Source organism: Brachyhypopomus gauderio, chromosome 13, assembly GCF_052324685.1.
Source record: "Brachyhypopomus gauderio isolate BG-103 chromosome 13, BGAUD_0.2, whole genome shotgun sequence".
NCBI classification, from domain to species: domain Eukaryota; kingdom Metazoa; phylum Chordata; class Actinopteri; order Gymnotiformes; family Hypopomidae; genus Brachyhypopomus; species Brachyhypopomus gauderio.
The window spans coordinates 2,230,331-2,254,438 of NC_135223.1; the positions used below are offsets into that span (position 1 = coordinate 2,230,331).

Here is a 24,108-nt window from a genome sequence, read left to right on the forward strand (position 1 = left end):
TTAAATGTTTTAGTATGTGAGCTCCTCTGTTAATTCTAGATTTTATTTACTATTTATCTTCTTTCAGCCGTTATGTAAAATTAATGTCCAAGTTTTCTGTAGACTAAAATTGACCTTTTTTTGCAGGACTTAACATAGGCTGCTATGACTAACCCCAAAGAGGGTAAAGAAACTAATTGCATTGACATACTTGGAACCAATGATCTCATACCTGGACTCTGACATCATCAGAGAGAAAGAGGACTAAAGGTGTGTGTGAAGTACTGTCCAGACTGACCATGGAGTGCCAAAGTCAGACTGATACGTTACTATTACTACTTGGGGATTTGGGCTTTCTGTTTGTTTGTTTTTTGCTTTGTTTTTTAGAAAAAGGGCCCTTTGTAAATATATTTTCAACAGATTTGTAAAATTTTCTGAGAATGAGTTTTGTTACATTTATAATAATGTAGGTGTCCCCAAGCCATTTTGCTTAACCCTTACAACAATGGAATGTTTTTTCTTTGTTGGGTTTTTTTTTGTGTGTGTGTGTGTGTGTGAAAGGGTAGTAAACCGATTCACCTGCTGAAAAATGTGGTCACGATAGCACTTAATATTTCAAATGGACAAAGCGGTGCTCTTTTAAACACCATCTCATTCCTGAAACGAGGTGAAATTATGGACTATTCTTTGGACCATGGATGCGTTGCCTGCAGTTTCGTGCTGTACCACACACGGGACACAGCCACATGGTGGATATGACTGAAATCAGTGCAGCGATGCAAAAAAAAAAAACGTTTATTTGTGGTTCATTTTGCAATACTACTATGATGATGGCAGAATCGTGCTGGTTGGCTCTTTCTGGTAGTCGAGGTTTAAGTTCCATTTCAGTGTCTCAGCTGTGGCTTGCTCTCAGATAGCTCAGTGTAGTCTTTTCCCCCTCTCTTGCCACTGCTCTAGTGTCATGTTCAGACATGTATGAGGAATACTGTATTGCTATCAAGAATCATGCTTGCTCTTTCAAAAAAGGTCTGCTGTAACTCAATAATAAAAAACAAAAAACTCAAACAAAAACTATCCCCGGATCACATGGCTGATCATAACCTTTGGGCAATTCTTCAAAACGCACATTATCAAAGTTTTCTTTAGTATATTGTTATTGTGTTACTCAGGATGATTGTCATTTATGGTTCGTTTCCTTTTTAGGTTTAGAAACAACAGAGGTCTCTGCTAATTTGTGTTTAACTCGTTGTTGCAGTATATGCACTAAAATGTGCATACAATAAAAGTCCTACACAAAATAAGCTTCAAAAAGCTTAGAGTTGGAGATCACTGATCCGGTCCACCCCACCTTCCCCATGGAAGAACATAGTTAGCAGTATTTTCACAATCAGCAGTAATATTTTATTCAGCTTCCTGTTTGAAAAATATTTTGGCAAGGTGTTGCCATACAACTTAGACACAACTGCTTCACACAATCACATAACATTTTTCACTATGGACATTTTTTTTAAAAACATTTCAATCTTCTGTTACTTTGCTCCAAAGGATGCGCTGAGAGGAAGAACACTTGATTCCTACATCATTCAAGTTGAAATCAGTTGAATTAACTATGTTATACAGCTTCGGGCAGTCAGGAGTGTTCTAGTCATGGAAGACCACAATGACTTATTTCTGCACTCTAACCCACCCAGCTAAACCCATGAAGGGCTTAATGTATTCGTTTGTATGGGAGAGGAGAGAGAAGTGTCCAGAAAAACAATCCGATGGATCATTTGCTAATTCTACAGCTGAACATGTTGAAAGCAAGTGTACCTCCTCAGGATTTATGCTAATCATTCTACCATAACTTACATCAGCTCTTGTATGCTGCAATCTCTGCTCTGCTTATTTCAAAGATTCAGACTGAACCATGCAGGGTATCTTTTATGCAAGCTCAGATCAGTTTTTATGCAATCTCAGATCGGTTTACTCACTATGAGAAAGCACCATATTGTGTGTTAGGCTTTAGAAATATGTCTGCATCTACAAGTATTCCAGTGATGCACCAAAATATTTGCGTTCACAAATTAACTTTTGCTGATACTCATTGGCTGCTGTGGACGTTACAGCCTTCAATGCAGCAAGTTTGGTTATGTCATGTCTTAGGTTACAATAACTTAATACTTGAACAAAAATCAGTAAGAAAACTAGCAATTAATTTTTAGAATTTGTACATCTTCTGGCTCCGTAACTGGACAGGAACATGTTACAAGACTGCGAAACCCAACTGAACTTTCAATAACATGCAAGATGAATCCAGCCTTCCTGTCAGAGTTTGCCATTTGCTGGGAAAAAAAGAAACTAATTTCAGTACTGTCTCCTTCGAACAAGCTCTACCTGAGCGCCCGTTTCTCCGAAGCTGCTCCTGTGGGCAGAGAAACTCAATTACAGCATTTCGTGACATCAAGAGCAAATCATCGCGCTGATGTGAAACCGTGAGGGAGCTCCGTGAGAATTTCCTTTACATTCTTTTACATAAAGTCAGGATACAAAACAACAAAAAAAAAAACCTCAAACGTATAAAACTTGTGTTTCTGCAGCACTGATGTCTCCGTATGCATCTATGTAAGTGTCAGTGTCCAATGGGAGCCTTGCACGAGGTTGTCCTCAGTCGTCCCCGAGTCGAAAGCCCTGACCCCAGTTGTGGCGTCCACCACCACCTCCTCCTCCACCCGCCTGCTCCTGGGGCATGGGTCTCCTGCTGGGCGGGACTCCGAACCCAGACACCCCACCTCTTCGGCTGGGGAACCACCGGTAGCTGAAGACCAAAAGGGATCAAGTGAACACGGCGCTACTAAAAACCGACTGCTCTCAGAAAGGGAACCGGCCGGGCTTGTAGGTCATAGTCCTTGCAACAAAGCGCGGTGAGAACAGAACATTCCCTTGTCAACCGACAACAGACGAGCTGGAACCTCGCGCGGACACGTCACAATGAACGTCATTCTCTGTACTACGGAGAATGAACAGAATAGCCCTGCATCCAACAATAACGGACCTGACAGGAACCTAAACAATGAGCTATATACCAGCCCCACGTCTGGAAGACCTATGTCAACTGAGTCACCTCGCAGCTCACAGGCTAGAAGATATTCAGACTTGTTTTTGTTGATTTCTTTATGTACAACATCCAAAAAATATGGTACATTATAAAGGATTAAGTGTAGGCATTTATAGCAAAGATCAAAAGAAAAAAAATGTATTTCTAAATAATAAAATGCTTTTTATAACGCGCGTTATATAGAAACTTGACAAATGTTTGGACCCAGCTCCCTAGTGAGCAAGCCAGTGACGACAGTGGAACAGTACTGTTCGATGGTTTTAATCTTGAGCCACAGGCTACTTTCTTGCCATTTTTATAAAAATTATTTTTGTTGTCCGTTTTAAAGTTTTCAATCACAGGCTATTTTTTGTGGTATTTTCTTTTTCTTCGAACCATAAAATGACAGAGAACATTAAGACCAGGAGCTTACAGGAACTGTGGAGTGGAGAGGAAAGACCTGCCGCCCAGATCCATCGGGTATTTGAACATCAGGAAGAAGTACAGGTGTCCCACCAAGTTTCCAATCAGATCGTTCACAATGCTGGAACAAAAAAAGAAACAACGCTGTGAAAAACCTACTGTTGACATTTGTTGACCAAGACTGCACAAGTTGTACAAAGCAAATGTGTTATTAGGCCTGGAAAGAATAAGGCTAAATTGCCCCGGGTTGATGTTTGGCAGTTTTTGAATGGGATCTTAAATCAAGCACACACAATTCAGTTTATATTAAAATGATGCTTATGTTCTATTGTTCCAGACAGCCCTCATCCTGTAGTTGTGTCATGATCAAGCAACATGTTAATATCATGTCTGTTATCAGTGATACCATTTTAAAACATTTGAGGTCATATTTAATACGTAGGGCAGCATTCGACTTTAAAATAAGTGAACACTCAGACCTCACTACACAAACGAGGCAAAAATCAAAGCTTACAGATGAGTGTGGCAAGCAAATGTGTTAAATATGAGGCAATAATCAGGTGTTATTCAGTTATGCATGTGTTATGAATACACATTTCCCTCACTTCATCACTGTGCACTCAAACAAGTGGTATTAGGAAACCAAATGTTTATGACTCAAACATTTAGGAACCAAACACCGAACTATAAGAAAATCTTGTGAAGTAGGAGAAAAAATAGTTTGTAGGGAGGCTGTAGAGGCAGGCTTACTCTATCCAGGACTTTGGATTAAGAAATTTTACTTAAAATGAAAAAAGGTTCTTACGAGCCACCAATGATGTAGTTGAATCCCAGAATGACCCAAGGGAGATAGCATGCCTGCAAATGTTCGATACAGAACCGTTAAAAGTTTACTGTGTGTAGGAACCATGCCATCGGTTCAGTGGTGCTCTGCGCCTACCTTGAATCGAGTACCGAACCAGAAAGAGACTATCGTTTCTCGATTCAGCTGCGCCCACACGTACAGGACAGACATGATTAGGGGGATCATCAGAAGCTAAGAAAGAACATTCAAGAGAAGAAGAAAAAAACCAAATGAGTGACTGTGTGACACAAAGGCTGCGTTTGAGCACCCACAATGCAAAGGGTTGCTTGTAGACCGTTCTGTAGAACAGACAGGTGTGGCACCGAAACTCGTCACCATGTGCTGCAAAGTAGTCTCAGTCTCTTGGGAGGGCCAAAAAACACATATATACTGTCAACTGGTTTCAGTCACTAAAAATACAGTATTTTAACTGCTTTTTTTATTTTAATGTTTTATATAGCAACAAAAACACTACTGTCGTTTCAGGAGAAATTGTGTGAGCCAAAGAGTGTGTAGTGAGTAGATGGAGTGGAATTACAGGGCTTGGAGATTCACATGAAGGTTTCGGACAGATTTATTACACATTACTTTGATCCAGAGCAGCTGTGCACTCATGCTGATGAAGCGATTTTGGCCCTCTGAAACACGACACAGCGCTCCAATCCTCCAATACTCACTTTCAGGGCAAATAGGAGTAACCTATACGTTCACTAGTTGGCGAAGTGTACACCTACTGCACTCAAAAGTGAAATGTTGTTGAAGGTTTTAACAAGAACTGCCGGAGTTCGAATAAGCTGATTCAAGAAGACAAACTAACCTGCATATCAATCATTAAACCTGTTATCTGAAGTAATATTGTTAAAGTCAAAACGATAATAAATTGAGAAATTAATAAATATGCAATATTAAATGCCTTTTCATTTTTAATATGGTTTGAGATCAGTTTTTCATACTGTAAAATTGCTATTATGCAAATCACACAGATTCTCCCAGCTTTAAACCACTTAAACGTCTCAGATCAAAAGGATACGACAACACAGAGCCAGTTGAACAGGACCATGAAGATGTAGTCTGCTGGTCTTCCATCAAACGCTCCTACAGGACAAAAAGATGTTTAGAAAGAATAGACCAATCAACATCTAATTTAGATTACTTAATCCACAATAATAATAATACTAATAAAAGAGAGGGAGACGCATTCTAAATATTACCAAATAATATTATTATTATAAATGGATTAAGTGGTTACCAATCAGAAATGTAGAAATGTTGCATTTACATGACTGCTTTAAATAATTTTTAAATCAACTAATAATATTTAGTAATAACATATAGCATATTAGCTTTTCCCTTATTATAAGGCTTATGAATTAGAATTTCACTGCAGTTGGTGCAGCTATTGAATTTAAAATAATAATTAAATCATATTTATGCCACAATACCAATAACTACCCAGATCAAACTGAAGAACTGCTTATTAGAGTTTTTTAATTTGCTAGATTTTCAAATGCACTACGTTTCATTTCATAAGCTCGGCCTTCATGATCATTCACTACACAAAAATGCTTGATTTGCATTGCTGTATGTTAAAATTACACACCGTCTCTTTCAGTGTTCTTACGTTCTACATCCTAATCAGTAAAACGTGCACTATGGGACAGGTGCCAAATTTGCGGCAATTCATGAAACCAGCAGCTAACTGATTCTTACTTAATTTCTGCAACATTTCTGAGACTATACAAGTTGGATCGAGTTCTGTTCAAAATAGGTCTGATGGTGCATCATTCACAAATGCCAAATCCTTCTCGTAATTATGCTAAAAGCAGATCACAAACTTTACACTTAAAAGAAAAAAAGGCCTAAAAGATCAAATATAATTCAGCTCTGCTGCTCAGACAGCGTTCATTATCACACACACACTGCATGTCCAGCAAAGCGACTCGGGCCATATAACGCGACGTCTTACCTGTTTCAAGCCGGCTGGAGTACTGGTAGAGGAAATAAAGGTTGACCAGATAGAGGAATCCTGTCCCTGGCCCAACTGGGAAATACAGCGCTGAAGTTATCGGCCTCCATATCTGCAGCAAACCCATGAAGAACCGTTAGCAGAACCATAATCAATGTAGATCGTCTCACGCAATTATGCACACAGGTCGCTGCACTGCAGTGGGACGGCGGTGTTACTGTACGAGGTGTTCCGTTTAGGCCTGGCTGTGTACACCGCGTGCTGGGTGAACCGGGGCCGTCGCACGTCAAGCTGCTCGCACCTGTCAGACCTCCAGGAGCAGCGCGGGGTTCTGACAGCCGCAATATGCCCACGGATGCCGCCACTGTCTGCGGCTTGAGGCGCGCGGCCCGGTAAGTGATGTCACCGCTTGCGGGAACGCTGCGACATCGCGTACGGTGCGACCTCATCTGCCCCGTCGCTTACACGAACCTAAAGCCTGGTTTATACTCGACGCGAGGGCAAGTATTCGATTAGTCTCCTAGCATGGAAATCTGGGTTAGTAATCACCACACGTTCACCTTCCCCTATTTCTGGCCATATACATTACATTACACACACACACACACACACACACACACACACACACACACACACACACACACACACACACACACACACACACACACACACACACACACACACACTTTTCTCCAGTGTGGTCACCCCCCCCCTTTCCTGGATCATATAGAGCCACGAGGGTCTACGGTCTACAGCTCTTGGCGCCGAGCCGTTGCAGCTTCGATACGGGTGTCCAACCATGTTGGCAAGCCCGGCATCTTCCTCCCCTCGCGCTGCTGCATAAATCAAGGCTGCTTGTCCGCACCGAGAGGTGACCTCTGCCGACTGCGGCGCATAAGAAAAGTGGGTTAAAAAGCACAGCAGGGTCACTCGGGAGGGAGGTATAGGGTGGAGGGAGTGGGGGAGGAACAGATCGGGCCAGCCCTGTGGCCTCTCAACCGCACCACGGTTCGCTCACAAGGCCCCCACAAGGTTCAGCTGTTCGGTAGAGCAGAAACACCGCGTTCACGCAAAGTCGTTTTTGCTGGAGGGGATCCTGTCGATTATTCGACTCGACTCAAAATAACTAGCGCACTCGCGCTGCGTGTCTTCGGACGGCCGAGTGTGGGAAACGTGGCGGACTTGTACCAGTGTTGTGTAGCAGGACAGAAGGGGCCCGTTTGAACAATAGGTGGCGGCAGCTGCCAAGGTCCACCCACTCCCTGTGGATGTGCCGTCGGCTTCGCCTACCAGCTTGTATCACAGCCCGAAAGAGTTTTGTTGGGGGGGGGGGGGGGGGGGGGGGGGGGATTCTGCTGTTCTCTACACGCAAAGTGAGTTTCAGTTGAACAGTATTCATAAAACCGATATTACGAAGCATAACAAACGCTCCAAAACGTCCCGACTCTACGTTAAAATGATGTTTCAAGTGTCATGTCTCAATAATTCGACTAATCAATGAGTTAACAGAAATCACAGCAGACGTCCCCATCATCACGAAGGCAGTGAAAGGTCCGCAGTGTCAGTATTTGGGAGCTGCGGCAAAAATATAACTGACATTTGCTTTTGTAAATGAACATTTTTTAGTATGTACATTAAGTAGTATACCTCTCACCTTATCGTCATAGGTTCGGTTTGAAACCTTTTGCTCCAGTGGCACATTTTATAGAGCATCATTTGTGTTTCACGCCATCTGGTGGAAACTTATAAACATACTTGGACCAGTGGTTCTTATAAAACCGAAATACCACGTGCGAAAATATCATTGCAAGTGAGTAAAGTTTATTTGTCATCATTAGTACTAGTATTAGTATTAGCTCATATTTTATTATTCTTTCCAACGCAAACTATGCTTTTGGTTGTAGTCACATTTGGAAACCATGTACGTCTATTTTGACTAATTTAACAAGGATTCTGGTCACATAATTTAGACGAAATATACCAAAAAACGTAATATTATCTAAAATAAACACGCTGTTTCACTTCAGCTCACACAGTCCGACCTGAAACACCTTCAGCGTAATCGCACCCTCACTCCCGGTGACCCGGAAGTACTCCACTGCGCTCACCGTCCCTACTAGAATTTGCTGCACGTCGGGTTTCCAATCTTCCCATTTGCGTATCGTGTCCATTCTCGTACGAGAGTGAGGCCTAGGCTTCAACAACACCTAATAACATTTATCATGCTCAAAATTTGTTTAATCTCACCTGAAATTTATGGAAGAATGCCTCCGGCCACAACACCAGATAAACCGGACTGATTAATCCCAGTTTCCCTATTAGAGGTAGCGCGATTGAACCAGCAAACCAGTATCGGGTGATGAAGGGAATGTTTTTAAACCAGTCCCCGATATCCGACATCTTTCCATATAATATGAAGCCTCGGAGACACTCCGTGCAATATTCTCCGGACTCTGGAGGAAGAAACGTCAACGTACGGCCGCTGTGCCCTGTGATCTCAACGGGGAAATCCTGTTTCGGTGTCTTCTATTTTGGTTACACTCCGACGGACGCACTTTTTTCCCGTTTACACGACGTGTCCGTGCATAAGACGTTCGAGCCGCAATATTCCGGTTCTGCGTTTGAATGTCAAAATAAAAGTCCACGTTATGATGAATAAGAATGGTGTTTTCAAAAATAAGTTTACATTTTATTAGCATCGATTAAAAAAATCGAAATATACCCAAAGTTGCTTTTCAGTGTATTCTGTATTTATTATCAGAACAAACTATAACGGTCACTGGTTGTAAACACTCTTATCTTGTAGCCCATTTCCTCGCAAAAGCGGAAACGTCTTCGGTAGCGGCAAGATACAACAGGTAACTAGTAGTCCGCCGGGATGGTAAACAAACTGGATATCGTGACTGTGTATTTTTAATAAAATATTCCAGAGGCCCCATTATTGACGGAAACGTGCTGCGTTTCAGGATCAGTTAACGAACCGACACAAACTTGCCTAGATAAGTAGCTACAAGTCCTTAGCTAGTTTATTCGTATGTAACAAGCGTGTCAAACAAGCCAAACTCTGACATTGGTTTGACTTAGTGACCCAGTGCATTTTTTATGGTGTCATGTTTCATTTTTAGTATTTGCACACAGAAAAATGTCACTAAGTTCAGTCCAACCAACGCTATCTACTCTGAAGACATGTCAGACAGACATTGGTACGGGGATGGACATAGTGTCGGAAGTGGCGTTGGATCTGGTCGAGGCACAAGGTCAATAACTTCTGTGTAATATTGCATCTCCATGAAAGTTGTCTGTTACTTATGTTTGAGTTAATATAAATAAACATGCTCGCTTGTTTTAGCTAATGTTACGTGGTTTTTTTTTTCTTCAAGGTACTGATGACAGTCCCAATGTGAAGAAACTGGAGCAGATGATGTTAGAATGTGCCAGACTGGACAACGAGATCAATTGTTTTGTGGCATCTGTTGAGCAGATGACAGCTCAAGTTAGTATTTCATTATAATCCATCCATTTCTCATCCAGCAACATACGTTGGCTTTCTAATTTCCTCAGACTTGTTCTTTCTATAGGTGAGACATGAACCTCCAGAAGCCATGTTCACTTTGAAAGACTCAGTAAAGACTCGATTCGATGAACTTATGGCTGAAGCATCAGATACAGAAATTCGACGGCACAGTAAGGTTGCTGCCTTCAAGGAAAACATCAGGAAATCTCTGACAAAAGGTACAGATGTTATCTGGTCCATTGAACCTGAATGTTATTTCATTGTAAATGCAGATCTTTAAAGGTGGTTTTAATGTAGTGACATGAATAAAAATATTGTGTATAAAAATGGAAAAACAGGATGGCTTCATTATTTTTCTACATCCAAATTTATTTAGACAGCTTAAAACTGATTGTGTGTGTGTGTGTGCGTGTGTGCGCTCACCTCTGCCTGTGTAAAGGAAATGAAACGGGTGCCAGTGTTGAAGAGGAGCTGGATGAGGACATCGCTGTCACACAGAGCCAGACAAACTTTACCTGCCCTCTGACCCAGGTACAGTCCTGCTTGTTCATATCTGCTCTATCCTATAGCCTTCAAAAAGGCTTCACGTCTATTGAAAAGTATATCATGTTGATATTGTCAGCACCAAAACAAGAGGAGTGTTGTGATGTATGACAAGACAAATTTTGGTAGACTTGAGCTGTGCATCAGGAATTATGCTTTTATTACATACACAATTATCATATCATACACAGTTGGTAATGTTTTTTTGAGGTGATGACTGTGGGATTTACTGCCGTATTTTTGTCGTCAGGTTGAGATGGTGAATCCAGTAAAAAACAAAAAGTGCCAACATTACTACGATCAAGAGGCTGTTCTGGCCATGATTAAGAATAAGCAGAGCAAGAAGAAATCATTTCGGTAAGCTGATGTCAACCTTGAACTGGTGATGTGCTGCCTGTCAGCCAGATCCAGCTAGAATCCACTGGTGCATTCTTTGCAATGAGGCTGTAAATAGCACCCAGGCCAGCCCTTGAATCAACTCATAAGCCCTTGGAATAACTCATAAGCATCTGTGGTTACATTCAAGACTTTTGTTCTGTCTCATAGCTAATTAGCACAGACTTCTAAATTTAATTTTCAAGTGTAATGGCATAAGGTAGTCATGACGTTTAGTCATTTATCTTCTAAGTGACTTGATTCAATTTCCTAATTTAGCTACAATTTCTGATTTTATGTGGCATGGGGTGTAGCCTACCAAACATATTTAGTATGTGCAGGGCTTTGTGAAATTGTGAATTTATCGTTATCGGTCTGATGTTGAAATTTTGATCCATAATTATAACTGATATATAGTTGCAAGAAAACATGCAACTTGGAGCTTTACTGGGTAAACCAACAAATTTGTTAGGCCTCTAATACCAAGGACCAATCCTAAGTTACTTTGTTCAAGTGAAATCCAAAGCTCATGCTTGAATTCTGAATGTCAGTGGACAGATGTGTAGTTTAATGAAGACCAGATGCATTTCATTATCTTAACCTGCATCTTAATTGCATTTCTATGCAGCTTATTTAGCGGCGGATGTCATGTGGATATTGCAAACGTACACTTAAAGCTAGGAATAACTTCTCGCCAACTTTCCTTGTCATGATGTAACAGCTGTCCTGTGGTTGGCTGTGGAAACACAGACGTGAAGAAGTCGGACCTGGAACTAGACCTGGTTATGAAGAGGACCATCCAGAATCAGAAACGACAGAGTGGAAGGAGCAGAGTTTGAGTCCTCCATCAGCCTCTTTATTTTTGATAAAATCTTAAGTTCACATATTGAGCTGTAAATCGTAAACTTGACTACTTTTGTAAATGTTGTTAGGCTTTTGTTTCCCTTAAATAAACATTACGGATTTATACCCTTTTGATTTATGTCCAGCATTCATTAAGCTGCAATAATCACTGACAGAAATAGTGATACATGCAGAGATTCATTTATGAGAACATTTGGTGGTTTGGGGATCTTTTTTATATTTAGGAAAGAATGATTATTTAAAATTTTGATGACAAATTGCATGCTCAAAATTTAAACCCGAGCCAGATTTTAATTCAATTTAATTTTAGTGTAAAATAATCAAAACACCCATAAAAGTAGTCCATCTTCCTTTCACAAAGACATGAAATCATTGCATGAGAAATGAATACTACAGGGTAATAATACATAATGTCTAGACAGGGAGTCAAATCACACACACCCCAACCCAACTTCATACACAGTAGTCTTGATGAAACCAGCCACCACCAATTGTGATGCCCGTATTTGGTACCATGTCTTGGAAGCGAGCAGATGGGAGTGCTTGTGCACTCCACACACCAAGGAAAAGGGCTGGAAGTCTAACTCCAAGAAGTCAACTAACCGCACTTTTGGAACACGATGTCCCTCCCCCAATATCACTGCGAAGCCTTGTGTGTCCAGGGAAATGTAGTCACTCAGAGATCTAGATCTAATCTGTTCCTTCAAATGTTGAGTAGTCAAACCAAATAAGGGGTTAGGAGCAAGATCTCTCAGTTACTGGAAGGTTGGAATTGTCAAGTAGGATTTTCTACTCAGGTCCCCTGTTGGACACTCTGGGTTTCAGCTAAAGTGACCTTGCTAGGGGAGAATTGGCACCAGGCTCATTTCAGTTTGAAGCAGGACCATGTGTAAACTGAGTCACTTCAGCATACCACCATGTCTACAACTGCTTTACAATGATCTTTACAGATTTTACATCTTGCCATCAAAGAACTAAGGATGATTTTTCATCCCCTCAAACCGATTTGAAGGCATTGAAATGTGATTCCTGACTCTACCAGCAAAACATTGTTAATGAATATGAACCCAGCATACAAATTTGGCCCAAGGCCTCAAAGTTTTACAACAGGATTAGATTTGACATGTCGGACACTGGAACAGGGAAACACTCTGTACAGTACAGTACTGTACGGTACAGTATTCTAGACTGGAAATGGGAGAGGCTAACCTATTTGAGTTCCAGTTTGTTCTGTTCCTGAATCACCAGAATGTTGCTTTTGAGAGGGAAAGGTCAGGAAAAGGGGCACCTTAAGACTAGGCCCTTTAAGAAAGTCCCGGAAAAAACAAAAGGAATTTGAAGTAAGCACCTTATGTATGCATACTTGCTTGTTCTGAAAAGGAATGAGAAGGCCGGATTAAATGTTTCCCCTTTCAGAAACATGACGGATATTGGGGGTTTACAAACTGCAGAAATCACGAGAAACAATCAGAAAACAAAACAAAGGCATCCCCATGAAATCTGGACACATCATATTAGCACACGAGATTTTTTTCCTCAGATATTTTAGTATTATACTCGTCTCATCATGAAGTTGATGGGCAAATGCAACCTGCCCGACCAGCACATTTTCTCTTATTTTTTTGTTTGTTTGTTTGTTTTTGTAGAAACGGACGAGGGCTAGACGGACTCAGCTGGAACGGTCCGGTCCGCACCTGGGCGTGGTCAGTCTGAGGTGGCGGTGAGCGGCAGTGCCGTTGGGAACCGGGGCGTGCGTCGCGGCGCGCTCCGTGACCCCTGCGTATCCCCGCACCAGTCCAACGCCAGCCGAGGGGCGGAGCCCGCCACGAACTTTCACTGCCGGGCGCCGCCCTTAGCCGATGGTGACGCCAAAGCCGCACTGAAACTTGTTCTTGCGGTGGTTGAGGAAGGCGCCAAGGGCCAGCGACAGGGGGAGGGGCTGAAGCTTCTTCTCCAGTGTGGCCCCCACCACCCAGTTACTGTCTAAAGAACCTGGGAGGAACAGAAACCTGGTGTTCAACTGAGGAACTGAGTCAGGAGCACCAAACATTCAATGCTCCGATGACTGAGATAAAGGGGGAAAAAAAACGGATGCCATGAAGCACTTTAAGATGAAAGCTGGTACCTTTAAACTGAAGATTAGCTTTGGGTAGGTCCACCTGATAGCCAAAAGACACACTTGTTTCTTGCATCCGTGTGCTCGTCTCAAACTCCACCCCGACTTGCAGCTGCGGGAAAAGGGCATTCATGAGTCCCAGAGGAGACATTCGTCTAATAAACTCAGACCGCCGGCATTACTAGCACAGCCTTGATACCCACAAGTCACCACTGCAACCATTTAGGTTTAATGAAAGGTTTGTAAAAATTATTCTAGTGAACCTTCTATTGACAGACAACCGTATGGCACCTCCGTCACTGACACGCGTGCGGGGTGGTGCTGCCGAGCTCAGGCAGGGGAAGGAAGGACGAGGACTACCTGCTCGTTGGCCTTGTGGTAGTACGATGCGTGAGCACCCGCCCCTCCGACAGTCAACGTGGCCACGTAGTTGCTGCCTAAACGATGGGAAAGGTGTTTGAACACAGACGCATCTCGGCTCGTCTGACTGGATAATTGGAAACATTTGCTACGGTCTTTTTCCTGGAAATTCGCCTTAATATCTAGATTCTTGGAGTCCACATTTCCTGTTACATTAGAGACTCCGTGGTGGTTAATAAATAAAACTTTTTTAACAGCCACGTTCTGCACAAGATGTAATCTGTTAATAGTATTTACCTGTAACACCTCAGAATAAATATAAATTGCAATAGTCAAGCCCAGGAAAAAACCCTGAGGGAATAAAGTCTGACAGTCCACCCAGACTTGATGACTGGCACAAATGCAGAGCACTGAACTGAGTTTCCAAGGGTTACTTGAACTTTCACCTCAAATACTTACTGAACAAAATTCTTCTGTCTGCAAACTACACAGACAGAAGAATTTACATTTACAATAAAACTGTACACTGTATTTTTTGTACTGCTTTACGTAGTTTGATACAGTGTATAATTATTATCCACTGCATCATCGTATGGTGTCCAGACAAACTTCATGCTCCTGGCATGTACTGGTTATTAAAGAACATTCGGTGGTGGCGTGTGTGTACTGGGGTTCTCACCTGTGTACCTGCCCACTAATGACGTCACGGTGCCCTCCTCCCCAGGCCGCCTGTGGTAGACCAGCTCGCCGCCCAGTGCCAAGGCGGGTGAGAGAGACTGCAGGTAGTGAGCCACTAGAATACCTAGCAAACCACAAACCACGACAAATGCAACGGGACTTCTGCCAAGGACTCTGTTGCGCGACAACCAACCTGAGCGACATTTGCTACTCATAATAAACCACTTCCAACAAAATCGGCCTAAAGTGCCATGCGGTGTTCGACACGACATCTTGATTAAAACTGAAAATCTCCCTCGGCTAATCCTTCATCTACGAGAAATCAAGAGAAATTACCAGATCCAACAAGGACATCTGGGTTGCCGAGAGTCACGGCAGCGGTGAAGTCGTCTCCGCGGTATTCCGCGTCACACTGCCAGTTCACAAACTTGTGTTGCTGTGTCTGTAATATAAGACAATGCCTCAAGCAAATGACACAACTTCTACATTAAACAGTTTGTACAGACAGAATTAAACAGACAGAAATGCAAATTAGCTGTAGTGGTAGCAGATCATTTTCTCTGGTGTGCAGTACCCACCTGGATAGCAATTTTGGAGCGTACGTGTGTCGTCAGCTGATGGATGATCTGTGCATTGAGACTGCCTGTGTTGTCCATATCACCAACAATTACTGGGAACGACTACGAAAAAAAAAATGTATGTGAAATTAACATGCATCATTGGACAAACTGGATTATCTACTATACAATATACGCAGTTTAAACATCATTGCAGTTTAAAGGCCGTACATCTCACCAAAACACAGCTTACTACAGAAAAACTGCTGACATGTTAGGAGAGCTTTAGTTTAGTGAGTCTAGTTCTTTCATTTTACCTTAAAACATATTACACTGACAGTAGCAGCATAAAAGCATCAGATTGGTGAATTTTGATCTAAATTTTAATTTGATTTAAAACTCACCTCTGCTGGTCCAGTTTGTTTGCTTCCAACATATGTGGCTCCAAACCTGTAACCCGAGTCCCCAAGGGTGCTAAGAGTAATAGTGTGGCTAACCTGTTGTGAACAAAAGGATGAGTTGCATGCCATGATAAAACGAACCTCTTCTTTCTGTATAAATTCAACCAAGAGTACACAAGCACTGACCTGGAAGTGATTACTTAAACCCTTGTTGACCAGAAGTCGCACTCCCTCCATCTGAACTGGGAAGACCTCTGAAGGTCAGGAATAAAAATCTGTGTGTCAATACGATGTGACTGTTCTGCTCAACACCGCATCGCCTGCGTTTGGTTTTACTGTTCTTGATCATATTCGCAGAGATACACAAAGAATAAGAGTCTGATTAAAGTCTGAAAAGGTCATCAAGCAAATAGCGCTTCTCACACACCTTTGCATTTACGATGGCACTCCTCAAACGTGCCTGGGTTAGGGAGAGAGCCTTCTGTCTCTGCCCCAGGCTGACCAGCTGTGCCTGGGGATGGCGGAACCGGAGAGACCGGAGGCATGGAGAACCCTGGAAGCATGGTCCCTAGTCCAGGGCCCCCTTGGGTGCCACCCCCAGATCCAGGGGGGTTTGGGGAGCTGGCAGCCAACACACTGCCCATGCTGAGACGTAAACATCAATGTTATTAAGCAAATTTTACAATAACCCTGTTTACTAGGTCAAAGTAAAACAACTGGATGAGAGCTCCATTGCAAATCTTTTTTTTTAATTATTTAGTTAAAGTGTTAGTTAGCTACACATGTCTTATGCCTTCAAAATACGAAAATCTGATGTTTTTGGCGCTTTTGGGGCACAAACCCTGTTTTAAAGGGCCCGAGCGCCTAAATGAAGAGACTTTACACCGCGTAACCTTGCGGGAGCGACAGCACCACGGTGAGCTAACCGAGCTAAGTAACGCTATGGCGCCAGGCTACCACGGCAAACCGCTGCACCGTTCACCAAAACGACAGACTGCAAGTTGCGGACGTTAGCTCAAATTTCTGCTGACGAACCAGTTTTATTAGACGAAAGAAAAACAGTTTGTGGAGCCGCAGCTCGGCCGCCGTGACCCGCGTCACTGGGCAACACGGCGGGTTAGCTTGGGTGCTAACGCTAGCTCGCGAGCCTGCCGGCTAACGCTTAGTGGTCGCCCGACTCTAGAGGGGCTATGCTGGCTAGCTACATTTCCTTACGAGGCGGGATATTGGAATTTAATTAATAAATTAATAAAAGTACTTGTGGGGCCTCGTGTAATACTCACGTTGTGTAATGCAGTCCAGTTACACGGCTATGAAGCACCGGTAGGATGTGAGGGTCAACCTACACGACTGACGCCTTGGCCCGCCCATTCCGCCTCTGCCGTACCTGCATTGGCTGACGCGTGCTACAATTGTAAAGCGATTGGTTAAAGCGGAGATTTCTTCTGAATTAATACGCGATAAAAAAGGAGCGTCAGCGTGCGACGTAATATTGGCCACGCCTCCTCCAGGGTGAATCGGCTCAGTTCCTGAATAACCCTCTATAACTCTATTTGGGACCATATCCATCCTCTGCATTTTCTAAAGTAGGTGGCTTGAGATTATCTGCACTACTTATAATATTTTAAAAATGCCCGTCAAGTTATCAAATGTTCACTTTCATACTCTCATTTTTAAAAACAAAACTCTCCACAAATAAAGAATAAATCTGTTATTTAAACTTGGTTTTAAAAAAATTATTTGTTGGTCAGTCAGGTTTTCTTATTGTCAGGTTTTCTTACTTAACCTCAACAGTCAGCTGTACATCTACTCAGGCATTGCAAAATAACACTAGCTGGTCTTTGATGTTCATACAGTTGTCATGCATTGGAGGAGTTCTGGACGGTCATCTCCTTACTCCACATTTAGATCCACGAGAGACGGCATTTAGATCCTTGTGAGTGGGCCGTGGGTACAGTTCGCTTTTCCATACATACTTTTTCAATAATAGGAAAAGTAGATTTTTTTCAACATATCAGGACACTTTTGTGATCTCTGGCACTGGAAATTGCCAAATGTTTACAGTTTTAATCACACCCAAATAAACCAATGAATAAAGAGTCAAAATCACTTTTAACGTTTGCCTTTACTATTAGCATAAGCTAGTTGGTAACATTAGCAGATATAATATTAATTAATATTAATATTAATATTAATATTGTTACTGCAGAACCTAGAATGTGGAATAATTTACTTTTTCAACTTTCAACCCATTTTATTTGTCAAGATATTTTTCAATGTTAGGACAATTTATTTTTTAAACAATAAAACAAACTAGTATTCAAATCACTTTAGCTTTCAGTATTAGCAAATATATTCATAACTGGATCTGCAGCATAAAAAGCTGATGTATGCTAATGTGAAATTAGATAATTAAATTGAAATGCCACTTTGTAACATTTTAGTTAGTGGCCTATTATTTTTTGTTAATGGAATATAATCATATTTCTTAGTGAGAATTTAGTTTTACCTGTGTTGACCAGAAGAGGTCAGTAGCTGTATACGTATGACGATGGGATCGCTTTTTCCCTTAAATAAAGGCAGTGTTTAATTAAATGGTCTATCATCTAGACGTTTTTCATAGCAGGCTAAATTTAAGTATATGCCAAAAGTATTTTAGAAACTCGTGTTCTTTAGAAAACACCAAGCCATCTAGTGTGCATGTGGCCAATGAGAAGACGTTTTAGAAGACCTTTCGGGTAATTATTTAAAACGTATGAGAACCTATATAACTTGCTGTAATTACTTCACTATTTAATTGAATGGGTTATGGTGTCTCAGAACATCCACAGAGTTCAGATCCACCAGACAGAGCATGATATGCTTACCTGTCAGAAATCTTTTGAAATAAACTACTTAAAATGTTCTTATTTTTTATAAAACTATAAGCAATAAAAGTTAATGCAAAGCAACGCGTTACATTTCTGGTATTATTTTTGAATGGTTCCATCCTTCACACTACATTATGCAGTGTAATTAGTACTACTTTATGCTTCTGGTCCCTCACCGTGAATTTATGCTTCGCTGTTCAGGTTTATTTCTGCTTGGCTGCTTTTATTGCAGCTGAATGACAGAATTCACACTCCAGCACTCACATCTCCAACATGTGAGTTCAGCCCAGGCCATTACTGGCCATGCTCAACTGTCTCTATATTTCTTCAAATTCAAATCATGCACACACACACACACACACACACACACACACACACACACACACACACACACACACACACACACACCATGAGAGACGAGTTTGTGTTCAATGCCAGCGCAGAGACCTGAAACACACACACACACACACACAGAGAGAGAGAGAGAGAGAGAGAGAGAGAGAGAGATAACTTTCACATCAGCTGCTTTCCTTTCCATTGTTGGTGCACATTGCAGACTGCTGCAATCCCAAGCTCCTTTGGGACACACTGCTGGCATATCATACTGTGCTGCAAAAAGACGCTAACACTGCTGTGCGTGATTCACGGCTGAATAAAGCACATCGCCACCAGGGGGCAACACAATTATTTAAGGAATGAATTGCCTAAAACAGGGAGCATGCGGTTAAGACTCTGCTGCAGACCAATTGAGAAGCTGAAGCCAAAGTTTTTCATGTGTGGAGTGCAGCCAGCCGAGTGTGAAGATTGTGAGTCTTTGATCAGTCCAAGTTGACCTTCATCAAAGCCAAGTTACTTCAGCCATCAACGTGACAGGACCGAAATTCCCAGGGACATCTTGAACAGGAAGTGTGTTGTCAGACATCAGCTGATGGTGCATAAGTAACCATTTCCTTCCCCTGTCCAACACAGGACAGTTAAACTGACAAAGGAGAGGTTATAAATAGAAATGCCTGAGTTGGAAGAAGCCCACATAACTTTTCATGAATACTGACTGAAAGGTGATTATTAGAAGCCTTGTGGTATATGGAAGTGATTTATGAGAAGTAATTGTTGTGTTTCACCCAACTCAATAACAGAAATACACTGCTCAAAGCAGGGGCACAGTGACACCATTATTTTTTTATAACTGGTTCTGATTGAACCTCAAACCCAAATATAAACTTGATTTATATGGCACTTTTTACAACAGCTGTTGTCCCAAAGCAGTTTTACACATGCTCAAGATGAAATCAACAATGAAGAGCAATGTGGTTCACAAAGCTGATAATAAATATCCTCCAGTAGGTTTGGGACAATGAGCACAAAATGGCTGACGGGTGGCCATACAGGTTTAGGTTCAAGCATGACAATACACAGAGGCTGAAATGCAAAAAGTCACATATGTCTTTTCATCTTCTGAAATTAGTAGCACAATCTGCTTTTAGGTCCACTATTGTGAGACAGCTGGCATCTGATCTTCAAACACACTTGATGTTCCTCACGCGAACATCAAATACATCACAGCATCTGCTCGGGCTGCCTGCTGTTTGTCATAGAACAGCTTCTCCACAGGGATATTAATAACCATTAATAACTTCCTCAAGCCTCAGCCTGTTTAATCTGCAGTGTATGGTCTCTCCTGTTTGATGTGCTCAGGAACACAGGATGAAAGTGTACAATGCAGTCAGTGTGCTTCAGCAAACGCCCAGGTGTAATTGCCACGCAAGTGCGCAGTGTGTGTAGGCGTGATTTACAGTGGTGGAGTGCGGGCTGACACTGTGATGATGAAGAGGGCTGTGATGATGAAGAGGGCTGGTGTGCGACTGCTCCTGGAGGGAGGGTGCGGCGTGAGCTCAAGGTGAGCGAGCGCAGGAGCTATTTTTGGAGCGAAGCCCTTATTGTAGGTCAGTGGCAAGTCACTGCAGTGTTTGACATCTTGGTTTTAGCGCACATGCGACGGCTTGGCTGTGACGCTGCTCTAGACACATATGGAGACTGTATATTTATTTCATGGGAATTGATTTTAAAAGCTGGCTCAAATCCTAATAGCAGTCTTTATAAGCTCGGGTTGAGACCGATTCTAAAATGAGCTGAGTTGCAGTTTTTTGCCAATAGATTCCAAAATCTACCAATGCAGGTTCATATCTATATGTTTCTCATATGTTCATGTGGGTGACTGAAAACCATCTTAACCAGACATCTCCAGTGGATGCCAGATCAGCTTTCTCTCCATAGACCAGAGTAGCTGAGACTCCCACACATATACTGAAGTGGATACTTGGATTAAACATAATGTATTAAAGCATGGGCAGTTTATTAGTTGGGCAATGCAAGGAGGATGATTTCTCTCTTGAGTCTCAGACCTCTCAAGATTTCTTCTTTAATCCTCCCAGGGAGTTTCGCATGCTACTGCCACCACTGGCTTGCTCATTAGGGACCTGGTCCGAGCATCTGTAAAGCTGCCTTGTGATAATACATGTTGTATAAAGTGCTATATAAATAACTTTGATTTGACTTTGATTGGGCTTAATGTATAGTCTCTGATTTGTTATGGTTATTAGATATGTGGCATTGGTCGTTCACATTAATTACATATGACTTAGAAATGACATTATGTATGAGGCTTGATTTATATAAAAAGCAAATTCATATTATTCATATTAATTTATTCAGTATGTCATCTTCTAAGTGCACCCATGATGTACATCAGTGTTCAGTGATTAGCCTCGTCTCTCAGTAACCCAACCCAGTTTGATCAGAGGATAACGTGCTGGAAACCCAGACATAACACAGCAAATAAACAAACCCAGACATAACACAGCAAACAAACAAACACAGACATGATACAGCAAACAAACAAACCCAGACATAACCCAACATATAAACAAACCCTGACATAACACAGCAAACAAACAAACCCAGACATAACACAGCAAACAAACAAACATAGACATGATACAGCAAAGAAACAAACCCAGACATAACCCAACATATAAACAAACCCTGACATAACACAGCAAATACACAAACCAGACATAACACAGCAAACAAACAAACCCAGACATAATGCAGCAAATAAACAAAGCCAGACATGACACAGCAAAAAACAAACCTTCTGTCTCCTGGGCTGCTAAATTCATGTCTGTTCTGACTTGCTTCCAAAAATAAGACGTGGTACCTTCACATGGAACATGGAAAGAATGAGTATGTCAATTAGAGCACCTTCAGTGGACCATGTCACATCTCACTAACTAAACTGTTTGAGTCCGCTTACCCAGGAGGAAAACTGTGAACTTTCAGTCAGTCATTCTGGGAGAAAGAGATATGTGTTTTCTTTCAAATGAAATTGATCAGCTTTTGAATGTTTGAGAAGCTCCACCACAATCGTTTCCTCGAGCTATTTACGGGTAGCTGTTAAACCAGTGTTGCATGTCTGAATACAACTGAGTCTTGAGCTACAGTGGAAACTCTGATCTCTGATATTAATATTTAAGAAGATCCTATAAGGAATCCAGGTTACATTAATCCAGGTTACATTTGCCCTGACAGAAGTGCTTCCCAGCCTCACAGGTAAATGGAGTCCTTTCTGAATTCCTATGAACATATCTGTTCTAACTTATTTGAAGGCCTGTGAAATGACATAACACTGCCACCACACTGTAATTTTAATTGCTAATGAATCAGTGACTCAGTTCCATGGCCACATATCCTCTGCAGCTTCACTGCAGCACGAGAACCTAACAGCTGTGTCTAAGATATTTTTATACATGCCGTATACGTACATTCTGATGAGCGGACACTGGGAACCACAGAACCAATTCGTGGAAAATGCCTGTTGTGATTCTGTGTAAAGAAAAACTTCTCCTGGATTTATACCCAAATGGATTGAGTCTTTTTTCTGGGAGAGACTAAGCTCCTGCCTAAACCCTCTTTAAGCAGAAAAGGTCAAACTGTTTTGAAACACACAGTTTTCCCACTGTTGCTTGCACCCACATTCGTCAGCCTTTATCGAGCCCTCCCACTCCCACGCAGTTGCCATTTACACGTGAAACCGTCTACACGCTGCTGTTTTCCTTAGGTTGGCATGTTCCTTACAGCACTGGCAGCACACACCCCTGTGCGACCGGCACCCTGATGTTTCGGGCCAGCACTATGCGCAAAGGAAGCAATCGTGACGAGTCCGATGATGGCACTGACACTCAGGCACAATGGTGACAAGTTTAACCATTCTCTCTCTGTTAGGTGCACCGTTTGTCATGAACAACTTTATATTATATTTATCATAACTGTATCACAAAGTGTGGTAGCTTGGAGCATGCCCAGTATGGGATTGCATGATATGACTATATAGTATATGTATGGGTGCACTGGCCTACAGGGGTATTGTTATACATGATAGTCCTGTGTGTATTATATCAGGGGAAAGTGCTCATGTGTGCTTATTGGTCCCAGAGCGGAACGCTTGCAGTCAGAGTATAGTGCTGTTTCCATGCTCACACAGCCTGGCGTGGATCCTGCAGCCTTCAGCGGGTGACAGATGGCGACGGACATGTTGCAGGGGAAGGGTCAAGGGTGGGGAAGGTGAGGGGTCAAGGGTGGGGAAGGTGAAGGGTCATGGGTGGGGAAGATGAGGAGTCAAGGGTGGAGAAGGTGAGGGGTCAAGGGTGGGGAAGGTGAAGGGTCAAGGGTGGAGAAGGTGAGGGGTCAAGGGTGGGGAAGGTGAAGGGTCAAGGGTGGAGAAGGTGAGGGGTCAAGTGTGGGGGAGGTGAAGGCTCAAGGGTGGGGAAGATGAGGGGGTCTGTTTAAAGGGAGATGATTCTCTGCTCTACAAAGGCCAGGTGACAAGATGTACGTGAGACGTTCATGTGACTTGAGGCACTTTACTTGTGGCCACATGGGGGCGAAGACTCAGGGCGAAAATTTTGAGCATTAGGTGTCATGATGGAGATGATGCGCTCTGCCACGAGTTCGTGGTCATGCTAAGTTTAGTGCTAGTGGTGCGCATTTCCTGTCACTGACTGGCAAAGGACGATCAGCATTGCAGTAATGCAGTACTAATACTAAATGGTGGACAATAGTGCACACATCCTGTGGCTTGATACACCCAATCTAATGTCCTTGCCTTCGACAGTTTTGTCTTGCAATTGCAAGATGAGGGAGACATCTGAAATAATGGCTATGCATTCAGGATTTCCTTGTACTATCCCTGTACATTACTGTAACTGTTTCTACAGTAGTTATCATAGTTAAAAAAAAAAAAAGTTCTGAAGTACTTTTGAAGTCTCACTGGTTCATGTAGAGTTCTATCCAGTTCTGTAGCATTAAATGCAGGTGTAACAAACTTAATCTGTAGTTAATTCATCTAATGTGGCTGTAATCTGCTTCTTCCTATTTACCCTGTTCAGGTTCCCAGGTTGCACAGAGGTTGTAGTTGTGATAGCCACATGTGTGGAAGCTTTGGATTGAGGTACAATGCTTATGCCGTTGTGTTCATTTACCTTTA

At 42.2% G+C, this 24,108-nt stretch overlaps 4 protein-coding genes across 8 annotated transcripts in view; 2 read left to right on the top strand and 2 right to left on the bottom strand.

Annotated features, from left to right (window-relative positions):
• Positions 1 to 4,687, top strand: part of zhx2a (zinc fingers and homeoboxes 2a) — a 25,627-nt gene extending 20,940 nt beyond the window's left edge. For both annotated transcript variants that reach the window (XM_076970212.1, XM_076970211.1), the window contains exon 4: positions 127 to 4,687. The gene's annotated coding sequence lies outside the window, so the exon portion shown is untranslated. The remainder of the gene's footprint in view (positions 1 to 126) is intronic.
• derl1 (derlin 1) lies at positions 1,356 to 8,852 on the bottom strand. The gene is made up of 8 exons (XM_076970217.1): positions 8,536 to 8,852; positions 6,289 to 6,400; positions 5,353 to 5,417; positions 5,140 to 5,166; positions 4,419 to 4,514; positions 4,284 to 4,336; positions 3,489 to 3,599; positions 1,356 to 2,776 (listed from the first exon to the last, which is right to left on the bottom strand). Exons 1-8 carry the CDS (start codon positions 8,686 to 8,688, stop codon positions 2,626 to 2,628), a joined length of 768 nt encoding a protein of 255 aa, XP_076826332.1. The 5' UTR covers positions 8,689 to 8,852; the 3' UTR covers positions 1,356 to 2,625.
• Positions 6,479 to 12,896, top strand: nsmce2 (NSE2 SUMO ligase component of SMC5/6 complex). 4 transcript variants are annotated; one of them, XM_076970218.1, is made up of 7 exons: positions 6,479 to 6,680; positions 9,427 to 9,545; positions 9,669 to 9,781; positions 9,867 to 10,020; positions 10,242 to 10,333; positions 10,596 to 10,702; positions 11,442 to 12,896. In XM_076970218.1, the coding sequence occupies exons 1-7, from the start codon at positions 6,634 to 6,636 to the stop codon at positions 11,557 to 11,559; spliced, it is 750 nt and encodes a 249-aa protein (XP_076826333.1). In that variant the 5' UTR covers positions 6,479 to 6,633; the 3' UTR covers positions 11,560 to 12,896. The 4 variants fall into 4 exon arrangements, with proteins under 4 accessions (XP_076826333.1, XP_076826335.1, XP_076826334.1 ...); XM_076970220.1 differs by having other exon boundaries at positions 6,656 to 6,680; positions 9,414 to 9,545; XM_076970219.1 differs by lacking the exon at positions 6,479 to 6,680 and adding an exon at positions 8,894 to 9,146 and having other exon boundaries at positions 9,414 to 9,545.
• Positions 11,868 to 17,105, bottom strand: tomm40 (translocase of outer mitochondrial membrane 40 homolog (yeast)). The gene is made up of 10 exons (XM_076970213.1): positions 16,980 to 17,105; positions 16,124 to 16,341; positions 15,883 to 15,950; positions 15,700 to 15,792; positions 15,317 to 15,418; positions 15,075 to 15,180; positions 14,740 to 14,862; positions 14,061 to 14,137; positions 13,710 to 13,812; positions 11,868 to 13,576 (listed from the first exon to the last, which is right to left on the bottom strand). The coding sequence occupies exons 2-10, from the start codon at positions 16,338 to 16,340 to the stop codon at positions 13,437 to 13,439; spliced, it is 1,029 nt and encodes a 342-aa protein (XP_076826328.1). The 5' UTR covers position 16,341; positions 16,980 to 17,105; the 3' UTR covers positions 11,868 to 13,436.
• Positions 17,106 to 24,108: the final 7,003 nt, after the last annotated feature.